Here is a 13,414-nt window from a genome sequence, read left to right on the forward strand (position 1 = left end):
TTGATTTGTTTGTAGAGAAAGGGTCTCACCATGTTACCCAGACTGGTCTCGAACTCCTGGGCTCACGCAATCCGCCTGCCTTGGCCTCCCAAAGTGCTGGGATTATAGGAATGAGCCATCACGTCCAGCACTGTCTCTACTTTTCTGAGAGACTTTCTTGACTTTACCTTTCCACTTTCATACTAAATTTTTTATTCTGGCAAATCTTAATTTAAAGTAAATTTTCAAGTGTTCCTTTTCTTTGTGTGTGTGTGTGTGTGTGTGTGTGTGTGTGCGCGTGTGTGTTTTTAAGAGCATCTTCCTCTACTCCCTACCCTCTTACCCCCAAAATAGATGCAATCATTTCAAACCTCTTTGAGGACACAAACAGGGATTTATAAAATATTTTTCTAAATCAGGGCTCAGACCGTATGGAAAATACTCTTGAGGGTGGAGAGAAAAGATCAATTCCTGTGGCAAGTTTGACACTGGCTCAAGTTTCAAAAACCTGTCACTGTTTTATCCTGAACATGCTTTTCTGTTCCAAGTTTAAATTTTGTAAGACCCAAATTTTCACTAATCACAGCAGCAAACTATTTTCTAACTACTTTATATGTATGCAAAATTACAGCAGTCTAACAGGCAAAATATCCTGGGTTAAGATCTCAATGCCCAGATTGTACTTAATGTCACCAAGTCATGGGAACATGACTATTTTAGAAATGAATCTAAGGTTCAACTAGGACATAATACTATGCTTGGCCAATCTTAGACAACAAGTAGGAAAGCAACAATGTACTTTTCTAGCTCATACTTGAAATCTAATGAGATGAATGCAGAAAGGAATATCAGATTTCCAAGGGCACTGATAAGCCAAGAACAGACTGACATGTACATGTGACAAACATATCTTATGTCACTAAATCACCTGTTACTGAAATAAATCTGTCACATGAAAACATAAAATTAGTTTCACCTGACATTTTGTAAAATTGTGTTTTTGCCTGTAAGTACACGGTAAAGCAGCTATATCAATAGTTTTATGGAAAGATAATTCTATTAATTAACTGGAGCATAGATATAAATTATATATATTCTAATTATTCTGTGAAGCTCACATATTTTTACATTCTCTGGCACAACTGTATTTTAAATGACACATGGATATCTGTCCATTCATTACCATAAAAAACTTACTTTGTGCATTTAAAAATAGTAATAATAAATTCCATGTTACTGTTTTTACAAAGTCTATGTTTATTTGATAAGCAAAAGTAGGCAAAATTTTGAGGATGGCAACAGAGCTACATCGCACTCTGTTTCATTCTTCCTACATTTCCGCCCCTTTCAGACATTTGCCACCTTCCTTGGCCTAGGTGTTCAATACCCTTAAGCTACGTATGGGAATTCACTAATTCATTCATCCATTCAAACATTTAGTTTTGAGCATCTGATACATGCTTGGTGCTATTCTAGGCACTGAGATATACAATAAGTCAAATGGACCAAAAACTTTGCCTTTTTGACAACAGACCAAATAATAATAATAGGTAAATAAATGTTAGAACATGATAAATACTATGAAGAAAAGATACTTAGTTGAGTGAAGGGATGAGAATAGCAGACATGGAAGTGGGGGTTGTAATTTTCAATGAAGTAGTCAGGGCAGGCTTTATTAAGCATATGCTATTTAAGAAAGACCTGAGGGAGGTAAGGAAGTCAACCACCTAGGGGAAAAGCATTCCTGGCAGAGGGACAAGCCAGTACAAAGGCCAGAGTGGGAGCACACCTGGACATTAGAGTTTGGATCAGAGGGTATGAAAGAGAGGTAGAGAAGAATGAGGTCAGATAGAGAACTAAAACTCAGGTGGTTCTCCTGCTTTTGTTTTTTACTGAATGCCTAGTTCCAATGAAAATGTTTCTGGTCTATGACGTACTCTGTTAGGACCATTCCTTTTTGTTCGAAGGCCATTCAAATTATGGGCCAGGTATTGTACTAGGTGTTAGAGATAGTAAGATAATTTACCAGGATCTCAAAGATTTATTATTAGATAGGACCCCTGATAGACAAAACAAAGTCAGTTCAAACATGTAATTTTAGAAATTCTGTAGAGTGTCATTTTGGACATCATGGAAAAATGGGAGGAGAAAATTTATGGGCAGGTAAATCTTTTGGTGTTTCTCAGTCACACAGAAAGCCACCCAGTTTTTTTTTCCCAGGACTAGCAAAAGGTCTTAGGTTTATACCCCAACGGTCTTTAAGGTCCACTTTTTAGTGGGGGAAAAAATAATCTAATGTTTTCTTTTCAAGTTGTGAAAGAAAAATATCATTTTGATCTTAAAATGTAAAAAGGATTAAAGAAAAGAAACTGAAATTAATGCTATCCATTTGAATTATCGAAAACCTAATATTGTAACATGCTAAGAAAACAAACTGAGAGATATTAACTGATTTCAAAGAATGATTCAACATTTGGCATTATGCCCTGCCTTGTATACATAATTTCCTTTTCCTCCCCTCCCTTGAGTCAGGAAGTGTGTTCTTGAGGCATTTGTATTTTCTAAATTGTTTTGAATGCCAGAAAACATTATTGAAGCTTGAAGTAAAATATTTAAATGTTCCTTGGTAAAAGTCAGTAAGTATTTTCTAACCATGGATATGTAACCATTTTTTGTTGTACCATAAAAAAGACCTTACAAATGAAAAATGTATACTTTATTTGGCCCTTATCATTCTAAATTTAAGTAATTAAGCTATCACCCTTTATATAGATACCTATAGTTCTATAATACGTAGTTTTTTAATTTTAAAATGATATGTTAACCTTTTTTTAGACAATCAAGATACACATAAATTATTTGGCTGTGATACAAAATTAGGCTGGTTATTCAAGCCATGGTATGAAACTGCGTATTAATATATTCTAGATTACAATCTGAATTCAATTTACTTCATTTGCTAATGGAATGATAAATAATCTCAACATTTTTCATTTAACCAAATTCTTTAAGCAAGCTTTAAGCTCATTTAAGTCAGCTCCTTTTATCCACGTTTGAGAAAACAGCAAGCTGGTTCTCCAGATAAACATTACTAATCACTGCCACAAAGAGCAGAGTTTTCTCCCAATCTGGAATACCGATTGGCAAATTTAATTCTCTTTAAAGAGTTGCTGGATGGCACAATTCTCATGGCAAAACATCAAGCTGATTTTGGCAGGATTGTAGATTAAATATATTGCAAATTAACATCCACTAAGCCCATTTTAACAGAATAATTCTTTGAAAATTGTTTCTACTCTAACATAAAATTACTTGCTTAAATTACTTAAATTTGGAGTTGCTTAAAAACTTTCTTTTACAGGAACCAATTTCCACCAAAATGTGATTTTAAGTTATTGACTGCTTAAAATAACATACTCTCTTGCCCACTAAAGTTGTTCTCATTACAGTAATCTCCTAAATATTAGCAAATTTGCAATTCTGTTTATGCCTGGTTTAATGCTGAAAGTTACAGTCATTTGTTTTACTATACAAAATTACAAACACTAACAAGATAAAAATTACTCTAGCATTAAAAAACTGTAAAAATAAGTTGATAAAATATATAGAATTGAAATGTATAATACACATAACTGGCTTACTTTTAGTAAACAGATATATTATCCTTTAAAAATTCTGTCAAAACTGGCTTTGAATCTTGAAAAGCTGCTTTAAAGAACATATAAAACGAAATAACTATTTAATTACTATAATTAGAGTTAGCGCCAACGAAAACATTTTATTCTTTAAAAGAAGCTGAACAGAGCTTACCTGTATAGAGCGAACACGAAAAGACAAAAATTTAAACATGGCTATGAAACCATGATGGTATCAAAAGAATTTCTGCCAGTAAAACTTAAGTTAGAAAGGGAAGGCCAAGCCCTTGCAAAGTTTTCTCCTACCAGCTGTTCCGGCAATTAGAAAATTTCCTGTCAGGCGGGTCCTGAAAATGCTAGAAAAAGAGGCCGGACAATTTTCCTGTGGTAAAAGAAAGAAGAAACCTGCCGGCAGGGGCATAATGTAGCTGGATAGGTAGGGAGGCCAGAACAGGAAACCAAAACAGATTTGCTGATAGCCAAATCCTGTTGAAATGTTCTTTTCTCCTGGTTCCCAGCAATCCAGACAATTTTCACAAGCAGTGAAACAAAAGTTATTATTTTAGAATCCTGAGAAATGCCAGAATTTCTTAACAATATGACCCTTTAAAGCAACTGAAACTAGTTGCCACTACTAAACTACTAAAAGTTGCTAACTTGGATGCACATGTGGAATTTGACCCTGTGTGGTGTTTATACACACACTCTCAAGCTGTGGTCTCAAGGCAATTTTAAGGTTATACACAGGCATGTCATGGGTGTTCCCTGTCAATGAGGAAGAGTTTCATAACTATAGGTAGAAAATAAAGACCATAGGCAAGAAACTTTAAAAACTGTGATATAAGGACAAATGCTACCTGTCTTAAATGAAAGTAAATCACTTTTGAATTTATGTTAGTTATAAGCATTAATTATCAACCAGGTTAAAGATGTAAAGGTTTACAGCTAAAATTCATATTCCTAGTTGATAAAATCTAAGATTAAAAAAAAAACTCCAATCCTTGGGTTTATTAGCGAAATGGAACACTTAAGAAGCCATCTTGGAAAAGGAGGGGTCAAGCTACCATATAATTCCTTACTCCATTTCATTTCATCCTCTAATACCTTACAAAAGTTTTTCTAAGATACTGTGCTTTGGAAAATTATAAGTATACCAATATTCAGAACACAATCACTGTAATAGTGGCATTTAGAACAACCAAAGGACAGCAGCTTCAAGAGTTGTGGGATAATGCTCTACTTAATGGACATTTAATCTATGTGGAACCAACAAAAACCTCAAGTGTTAACCTACACAGCTTGTAAGAATTTAATAAAATCATGGAATTTTCAAAACCTGAAGACACTCTAGAAAATACCAAGAATAATCAGCTCACTTTCTGGATGAAGAAACTGCGGTCAAGGTAGGTCCATATTTGGTGATAGAGCTACCTATAACGGGGGTCCAGTTTAGTACCCATTTATTGAGCAAACATTACAGATCCTCCATGAAAAGCTAGGGCTCTTCCTCCTCTATCAAATTTTTATGAAAATGTTTTATAAACAAATGAATGGAAGTTGAAGAATAACTAAAAAAAAAAAACAAAAAACTTGCTCAATTAAAAAAACTATCTTATATAACCAAATACATTAGCAGCAACAGGAAACCCAAATAAATATCCAATATAGAACTTTGAATTCTGTCTGGAAAATTGTGTACTTCTCTTGTTTAAAAACACATGCCTCAATTTTTCAGCAAGGGAGGTACTTAGGAACTCTCCCATCTCCCAAAAGGAATTACTTGACTCCTTACACTAAAAGGGCAGTGAGGCTAGGACAACCACCTAACACAGAATGGCAGTCTGAACATGAGGTGGCTCTTGAAACTATGCCAGGAAAAAGCAAACATCATGCTCACTGCACAACTCGAAGTAGGATATAAGTAGCAGTCATCGACTTTATTCAAGTAATATTTTTAAACGTGAGCAACCAAATATCAAAGTTTAAGTTTTTTAAACTTAAAGGACTAGTGAAAATTGGCTGTAATTACTACTAGTGCTCAGGTTAATAATTCACATTTTGCCATGTGTTATGCTTTTTAATACTGGCACTAAGAAATGAAGCAATATTTCAGACACCAAAATCTGAAATAAGTCTCTGAGTTGAAATTGATACCATAATTAAAAGTGTGGTATTGCTATAAAAGACAAATAGAGCAACAGAAAAGAATAAATGTGGCACTGTACATCAGAGGGAGATGTTAGGACATATGGTTACATGTTTGGGGAATGTAGACACCATAAAGTATTAATACAGATTTGATTATGAAATTTTAAAAGGGTTTTACATCAAAAGGCACCATAAACAAAGTTAAAGACTAGCTCATGTGATTGGAATTCCTTATACTCACATTACAAATCATCAATGAGCAATTGCTTTATTCAGGTGTTATCTATCTCCTAACCAGAATGTGAGCTCTTCAAGTCCTTTGGTACATCTCTTATGGTATTTATTATTGTTTAAGCACATCCCATTGCCCAGATTAATCTTGAGATTAATACCAAAGATCACACAGTAAGACCTCAAATAAATGGCTGCCTAAATAAGTATCATATGCTGAAATCTGAAATGGATACTACTTGTGTGGTGGTGCACATGAAACCAGATACTGTTCTTTTTTTCCATCCATACTTTTCTTAAAATTTATTTCACTAAATTTTTGTTTTAGGCTGGGTGCGGTGGCTCACGCCTATAATCCCAGCACTTTGGGAGGCCAAGGTGAGTGGATCATGGGGTCAGGAGTTGGAGACCATCCTGGCTAAGATGGTGAAAACCCATCTCTATTAGAAATACAAAAAATTAGCTGGGCGTAGTGGCGCGCGGCTGTAGTCCCAGCTACTCAGGAGGCTGAGACAGGAGAATTGCTTGAAGCTTGGGAGGCGGAGGCAGCGATAAGCTGAGGTCACACTACTGCACTCCAGCCTGGGCAACAGAGCAAGATTCTGTCTCAAAAAAAAAAATGTGTTTTAAACATCTGATTTAATTATTTACCTTATTATCTAAAAAGTAACTATTATCATAAAAATGACACATGCCCACTATAGAAAACTTAGACAATAAAGATAAACAAAAAGGGGAAAAAAAAGAAAAAAAGTCACTATTTTGGTGATTTTCTTTCCAGTCTTTTCCATGTACACACATGGACCATACTACACATAGTATCACTTTTTCTGTAAAGGGAAAGATAGTAAATATTTTCAGCTTTGCAGGACATACGGTTTCTGTCAACTTTGCCAATGCAGTGAGAAAACGCATAGGTAGCTGTGTTCCAATAAAACACCTTTTACAGAAACGGGTGACAGGCCCATGAGCAGAGTTTGCTGACCCCATTCTCTATTATTAAATAGCCTTTAATGCATTATTAATGACTGTTGAAAATTCCATTATATAAATCTCCTATTGTTGGGTCTCTGATCTACTCCATGGTGCTGTCTCATCCTTTGTATACATTCACATTTAGAAATAAATTCTAGAAGTAGAACTGTATAGTCAAGAGTATGCAGCATCAGGGTTTTTGATCCTAACTTATTTGGCACATTGTCCTCCAAGAAGAACCTGAATAATAAGGAGGGAACCACATCAAGACCTTGGGAAGGAGCAAACTACAGCCAGGCCTGTCCAGCCTAAGGGCCAAATCTGCCCATGTTCATCTCTGTTTAAATACTAACTTCAACTGTGTTTGCCCTACAATGGCTACTGCTGAGTTGAGTATTTGCAACAGAGATCATATGGCTACAAACCTAAGATATTTATTTACTATCTGGCCCGTTATAGACAAAGTTTGCTGACTCATGGTCTAGAGTCCTCAAACAGAATGAAGAGCAAATGCCAAAGGACGGAGATAGGAATTAGCTTAATGAATTTAAGACATAAATGAAAGGCCACAGTGGCTAGAATGAGAGGAACATCAATGAAAGAGAAAGGAGATGAAGAGGTAGCTTAGGGCCATATTAAGTCAGGCCTTAGACCCAAGATGTTTGGGTTTGGATTTTATTTCAAGTGGAATGGGAAACCAATCTTCCTCATTTTAGGCAATGACATTATTACCTTTCTCAAAAACCTGTTAAGTCCTTTATGGTCTTTCCTTTCTTATCTAATTTCCTTCCTTTCATATTCAACCCCTCAACAAATTCTAATTTTATCTAAAAAATAAACCTCAAATCTGTCTATTTCTATTTCCTCTGCCATTCCCAGTACAAACGATCATCTATTGCCAGAAAACTGGTTTCTCTGCTTCTAAATTTTCCCTGTGCAATCCTTTATTTTCACAGCAGCCATAATAATCTTAAAACAGAAATCAGACCAAGTTATGTCCCTACCTCAAATTCTTCAATGGCTGCCCAACACAGAACAAACTCCAAACTTTCATAGTCTACAGAGCTTTAAGTAAGCAGTAGTAAATGCTACCTTGATCCCGACTTGTAGATATGCTCACTAATTCATTCAGACATAATGTGAATATTTGGTTTTAGATATATCATGTTAAAGTCTGACAATTTTCTCTTTACTAAAAGAGGAATGAGGGTTATATTTTATGTAATGTATTTTTGTCTATTAATATTGTCACTTAATTTTTCCTCCTTTGATCTACTGATTACTTAGACAAAGAGATTTCTTAATACTGACCTATGCCTATATTTCCGGGAAAAACCCATTGTTTTAATATAATTTTATACTTAATTTGTAAATACTTTACTTAGGAGTTTTGCACTTATATTCATAAATTAAATTGGCACATAGTTTCCTTTTCTATGCTAACTCATTTTCAGGGCTTTGCTAATTCTATAAAACAAACTAGAAGGCAAGGGAGACTTTTTCCTATGTTTTGGGGCAACTTAAAGACCACAGAGTGATCTATTTCTTGAAAGTTTCAAAGATTTTTCTCTTAAGAAATCACGGAAAATGTGGCACATATACACCATGGAATACTATGCAGCCATAAAAAACAATGAGTTCATGTCCTTTGTTGAGACATGGATGAATCTGGAAACCATCATTCTCAGCAAACTGACATAAGAACAGAAAATCAAACACTGCATGTTTTCACTCATAGGCAGGTGTTGAACAATGAGAACACACAGACACAGAGGGGGGGCATCACACAATGGGGTCTGTTTAGGGGGACTACGGGAGGGGCATCGGGGGGTGGGGAGGTTGGGGAGCGATAACATGGGGAGAAATGTCAGATATAGGTGACAGGGGGATGGAGGCAGCAAACCATATTGCCATATATGTACCTATGCAACAGTCCTGCATGATCTGCACATATACCCCAGAACCTAAAGTACAATAAAAATCATATATTAAAAAGATAAAAAAAAGAAATGATTGAGCTTGGCACTATAATGGGGAGCAGAAAGTTTGGTAGTGCTAATATTTTATGATTTAAATTTCTCCCAAGGCTATTGTTTCTCTCTCCCTTCCCAAATTTAGATTTTCCTAAAAAACCACAGATTTCACCAACTTTCATATTAGTATACTGTCACATTTAGTATTCTATTAAGTTTCCAAAATTAAACCTAAGAAAAATTTCAACCATATGCAAAAGTAGACAAAATAATATAACCTTCATGTGCTCATCACCTAAGTTTAATAATTTTCAACTCACAGCCAATCTTGTTTCTTATGCTCACTCCCCCAACTCCTGTAATTATTTTGAAGCAAATCTCAGACATTGTATCATTGTATCTGTAAATATTTGGGTTGTTATGATGTCTTAATCTCCTTCCTATCTGTGCTTATATCCTGTTTTGCTTTCCTAATGTTGTGGATTTGCTTTTGTGTGTTTTCCCTTGTTTTCTAATTTGCTGATTTTTGAAATTATATTTAATTCCTTCCTCTTGCTTTTTATAGGTTTACTTTGTAGTTCTTTTTTTCTAGTTTCCTTCACTGAGTCATTAGTTGCTTTATTTGAATTCTTTTATTAATAAAGTTTTCTTTCAAGTATAACAAAAACATTTAAGATACTACTATATTCTAGGCACTGTGTTTTACGTGAAATTATCTCAGCTGATTCTCACCAATGAGGTACGAACTATCATCCATCCACACTATGGATGAACAGACTGAGGCTTAAAGAGAAGTTAAATAATTTGCTGCCCAAGTTCTTATAGTTTGGACGTGGAAATGGTCATTATGTTGGTGGAAGAATAACCAGGTAAGTTGGTTTGGGGAAGGAGAGTGCACATGAATGATTGGTGGCTGACTTAGGTAAAAAAACAGGAGGTGCTAAACCTTTTCAACAGACCCTGAAGGAAGAGGGCTGAGTATCGGGACCATGGTAGAGTTCCTGAAAACTTTTCTACACCATACATTATACTTGTCTGGCAAAACCCCAACCACAGTCAAACCCAATTATTAACCATCTTCATGACCCCATGATGACTGAACCCTATTGAAAAAAAAAAAAGATCCATCTGATAAAAACTTAAAATTAACATGTTCTTAACTGATTCCATTGGATACATTTTTGTGTGTGGATCATTCCTTTTTTCAGACACTAAAAGGTTTAATTTATAAGGGCTTCCATCTACGTGCAGCAGTTAATTTTTTTAAGCATCAATAGATAGTATTATAAAGTGGTAAGAGCCTAAGGTTTTAAACCAGAGATGGGAAATAAGTTTCATGAAGATGATCAACTTGAAACAAATGGTAGTGACTTCCTAGAGCAGTGAGCAAGATTTTCTAGAGCACTTTCCAGGCCCTGTCTCCATGGAAAGCATGCTGTGTTTCACTCACAGAATCTCCCATGGTCATGAAGAGAGGGTGAGAGGCAGCAGCACCATAGCCCCAGGTCTGAATTTTGTAGTAAGTCACAATATACCCTACATGGTATCACTTCTCTCCCTGTCCACACATTTTTTTTTTCTTGCTTAGACTGAAGTTCTTTTTACTTAGTCATGCTTGTCTAAAACAGTTAAATTAAAACACTCATTTAGGTAAAGGGGTTACAACTTTCCATATGCCAGTATTTCAGGTTGACTCAACCAATGATTCTTATTTGAACATAATTAAGTCACTTTGCTTTCTTTCAAAATATGGTTGAGATCACTGAAAATGAAGAAATGGGTATTGTGTTGAATACACTAAAAGAGAAGAGAGGCAATTTTAGGTCAGAGGCACCACACAAGGGAGGCAAGCCATGATAAAAAGGGGAAGGTCTTTTTTTTAAGCTCTCAGGGGTAGAGAAACGGGATACTAGGAAGTGAAAAAATAGCCCTGAAAGAGCCAAAAATGTAGCAAAGGGAAATCTTTGCTTGTGCTTGAAAATTTTCCTGGTGTATACACACTCTAATTCCACCATGTACTACTAATTATACTGCTACTTATCTCAGAAATATTTTCCTAAATGGTATATACTTAAATCTACTACGGTATTTTCCCCCAAGCTCTGAGTTCTCATATACACTCTTAGCCAATGAAATAACTCATTGGCTAACAATGGCAGACAATACTCTACACCATTAGTCAATAAGTGTTATTAATACACCATGGTACAAATTTTCCCTGCCAATGAGCACTCTATTGTATTTTCCTGTGTTGAGTGAGTAATTCTACTCTGCTAGGGCTTCTCTTCCCACAGTTTGTGTCTGAATCATAGTAACTATAATAGGTGTGCAATGGTGTGCTGGACACATGGCTGTAAGGATCATTTTGGATACTCAAATGCAAGTTTTAAGGCAGCTTTGTGTGAAGTAAAAGTTTTTACTTCAGGTGAGTAAAGACAGGAAAGGGTTGAACCTTTAGAAAGCCAGAAGAAAGAATAACAGCATTAAAATTCCAGAAGATGGAAAAGAAGTAGTGGCTCATGCTTGTAATCCCAGCACTTTGGGAGGCCGAGGCGGGTGGATTACTTGAGGTCAGGAGTTCAAGACCAGCCTGGCTAACGTAGTAAAACCCTGTCTCTACCAAAAAATAGAAAAATTAGCCAGGTGTGGTGGGATGTGCCTGTGATCCCAGCTACTTGGGAGGCTGAGGCAGGAGAATTGCTTGAACCTGGGGGGGTGAAGGTTGCAGTGAGCCACGGCACTCCAGCCTGGGTGACAGAGTGAGACCCTGTTTCCAAAAAGAAAAAAAAAACCAAAAGAAGTGGATCTGAGATACAGGAGACAGGCAAATGGCAGGGCAAAGAATAAAGGCAAGAGAAGAGGAGATGAAGTATATGAAGAACAGAAAAGTCCAGCCAGAACAGAATGGCTCCATCACAAATAGAAACCTAGGGGACATGTACAAAAGACATCACAGGACAAACTCTATACACTAAGGTCTGAGTTACGATTATTTATTGTTCAGGAGAAATCGGGCTCTCCTTTATCACTATCCTTTTAGTCAAACTGATTTAGCTATCTCCAACACATCTCACTTTTCCTCTCTTTGACTTTTGTTTACGCTATTTTCCCATAAAAGTGCATTTACCCAAATGTTGACATCTACTTCTCAAAAATCCTGCAGCTATTTTTCAAGACTCAGATTAAATTTCATGCCTTCTGTGAATTTTTGCCTGGTCATACCAGTTACAACTACTTTTAAAATTCCACTTAAATCTTTATCAAAGGCCAAAGGGTCAAAAAGCATTTCAAGGCTTATAATGAGAAAGCAGCAGTACTCTATGCTCTTGGTACCCTTTCAGCTCTTTTCGTTGTTCCCTCTGGTATTTTCCTTTATATGATAAATAATAACCTTATAATACCTGCTCTTGATTCATCAATTTCAGATATTACCATTAGACATCCTATTATAGACGACTTGGCACTCATATCACAGATTTTGGTTACTATTAAGTCTTTAAAATTATTATGACTATGTAAACACTGTTCACTGTTGAAGTAAAGAATATACTTGAGTTACATCTCTTGTGTACGATTTTTGTTTTTCCTTCAGTTTACCGTTGCTCTGTTTTTAAATTCGCTTTTTTCTTCCTTGTACCTATTTCAATGTCTTCCTACTCTGCAAGAGCCTCTCAAGTGAATTTTCAATATTCAAGCCTATTTAGATTCATCAATTGTATTCCCCCACCTCCTCCCCTAATCCCATTCCTGGAGATAACATTCCCGGAATTATCTGTCTACTTCAATCTGGACTGACTACTCTCTAAGCTTACGGAATGAACTAGTCTTCTGAAGCTTCCTTTAATCAACATAATGGGAAGAAACTTTCATCATGCTTGCAGTACTCGATCTTTTGTTTGCCAAATCCTATGTCTCTCTTACTTAGTTAAGAACCCTCTAGTGTTGGCAGAGCCCATTTTCCAGCAACTTCCTAAAGTACGTCTGTATCTGAAAATATCTTGGTTGAAACATCTCAAAGTTCCCTATGTAAATTATTAGTAGTTGACAAAAGGAAAACTTTTAATTATATATAAAAGGAAAATACAATTTTAAATTATAAGGTTAATAAATATTTTGACAATCATTTGGATTTAATATCATTAAATAAATATTAAATACCAGGCTTTTATCTGACATCTAAGCCTAATTCATATAATTTGGAATCATCTGCTCAACAGCTTCATCCACATTGCTGGTAATATCTTAGTACTGCATCTTTCTGACCTATCTCTAGAATGCAGGTTCTTGCAGATGTAAATGCTACTAAAGCCATCAGTAGGAGAAAGTACAAACCATGTAACACCACAATAGAAAATGCTTTTAGACTACAGAGAATAAAAAATTTGGAGGTTTTCCTTCTGATTGTTTTTACATTTGCTTACATGTACTATAAACTAATTAAGTAAATTGCCTCAAATGATTTTGGAGAAGGTA

At 35.6% G+C, this 13,414-nt stretch overlaps 1 protein-coding gene across 11 annotated transcripts in view; it reads right to left on the bottom strand.

The window, feature by feature from the left end:
* Positions 1 to 13,414, bottom strand: part of RPS6KA3 (ribosomal protein S6 kinase A3) — a 171,474-nt gene that overhangs the window by 71,718 nt on the left and 86,342 nt on the right. For 2 of the 11 annotated variants that reach the window (XM_002762709.6, XM_008989063.5), the window contains exon 1: positions 3,790 to 3,937. The exons of the other annotated variants lie outside the window; for them this stretch is intronic. In XM_002762709.6, coding sequence (XP_002762755.1) covers positions 3,790 to 3,828 — 39 coding nt within the window. In that variant the 5' untranslated portion in view covers positions 3,829 to 3,937. Of the gene's footprint in view, positions 1 to 3,789; positions 3,938 to 13,414 lie in introns of those variants that run through there. 11 annotated transcript variants of the gene reach the window in all.

The sequence above is a fragment of the Callithrix jacchus genome, chromosome X, assembly GCF_049354715.1.
Source record: "Callithrix jacchus isolate 240 chromosome X, calJac240_pri, whole genome shotgun sequence".
Lineage (NCBI taxonomy): Eukaryota > Metazoa > Chordata > Mammalia > Primates > Cebidae > Callithrix > Callithrix jacchus.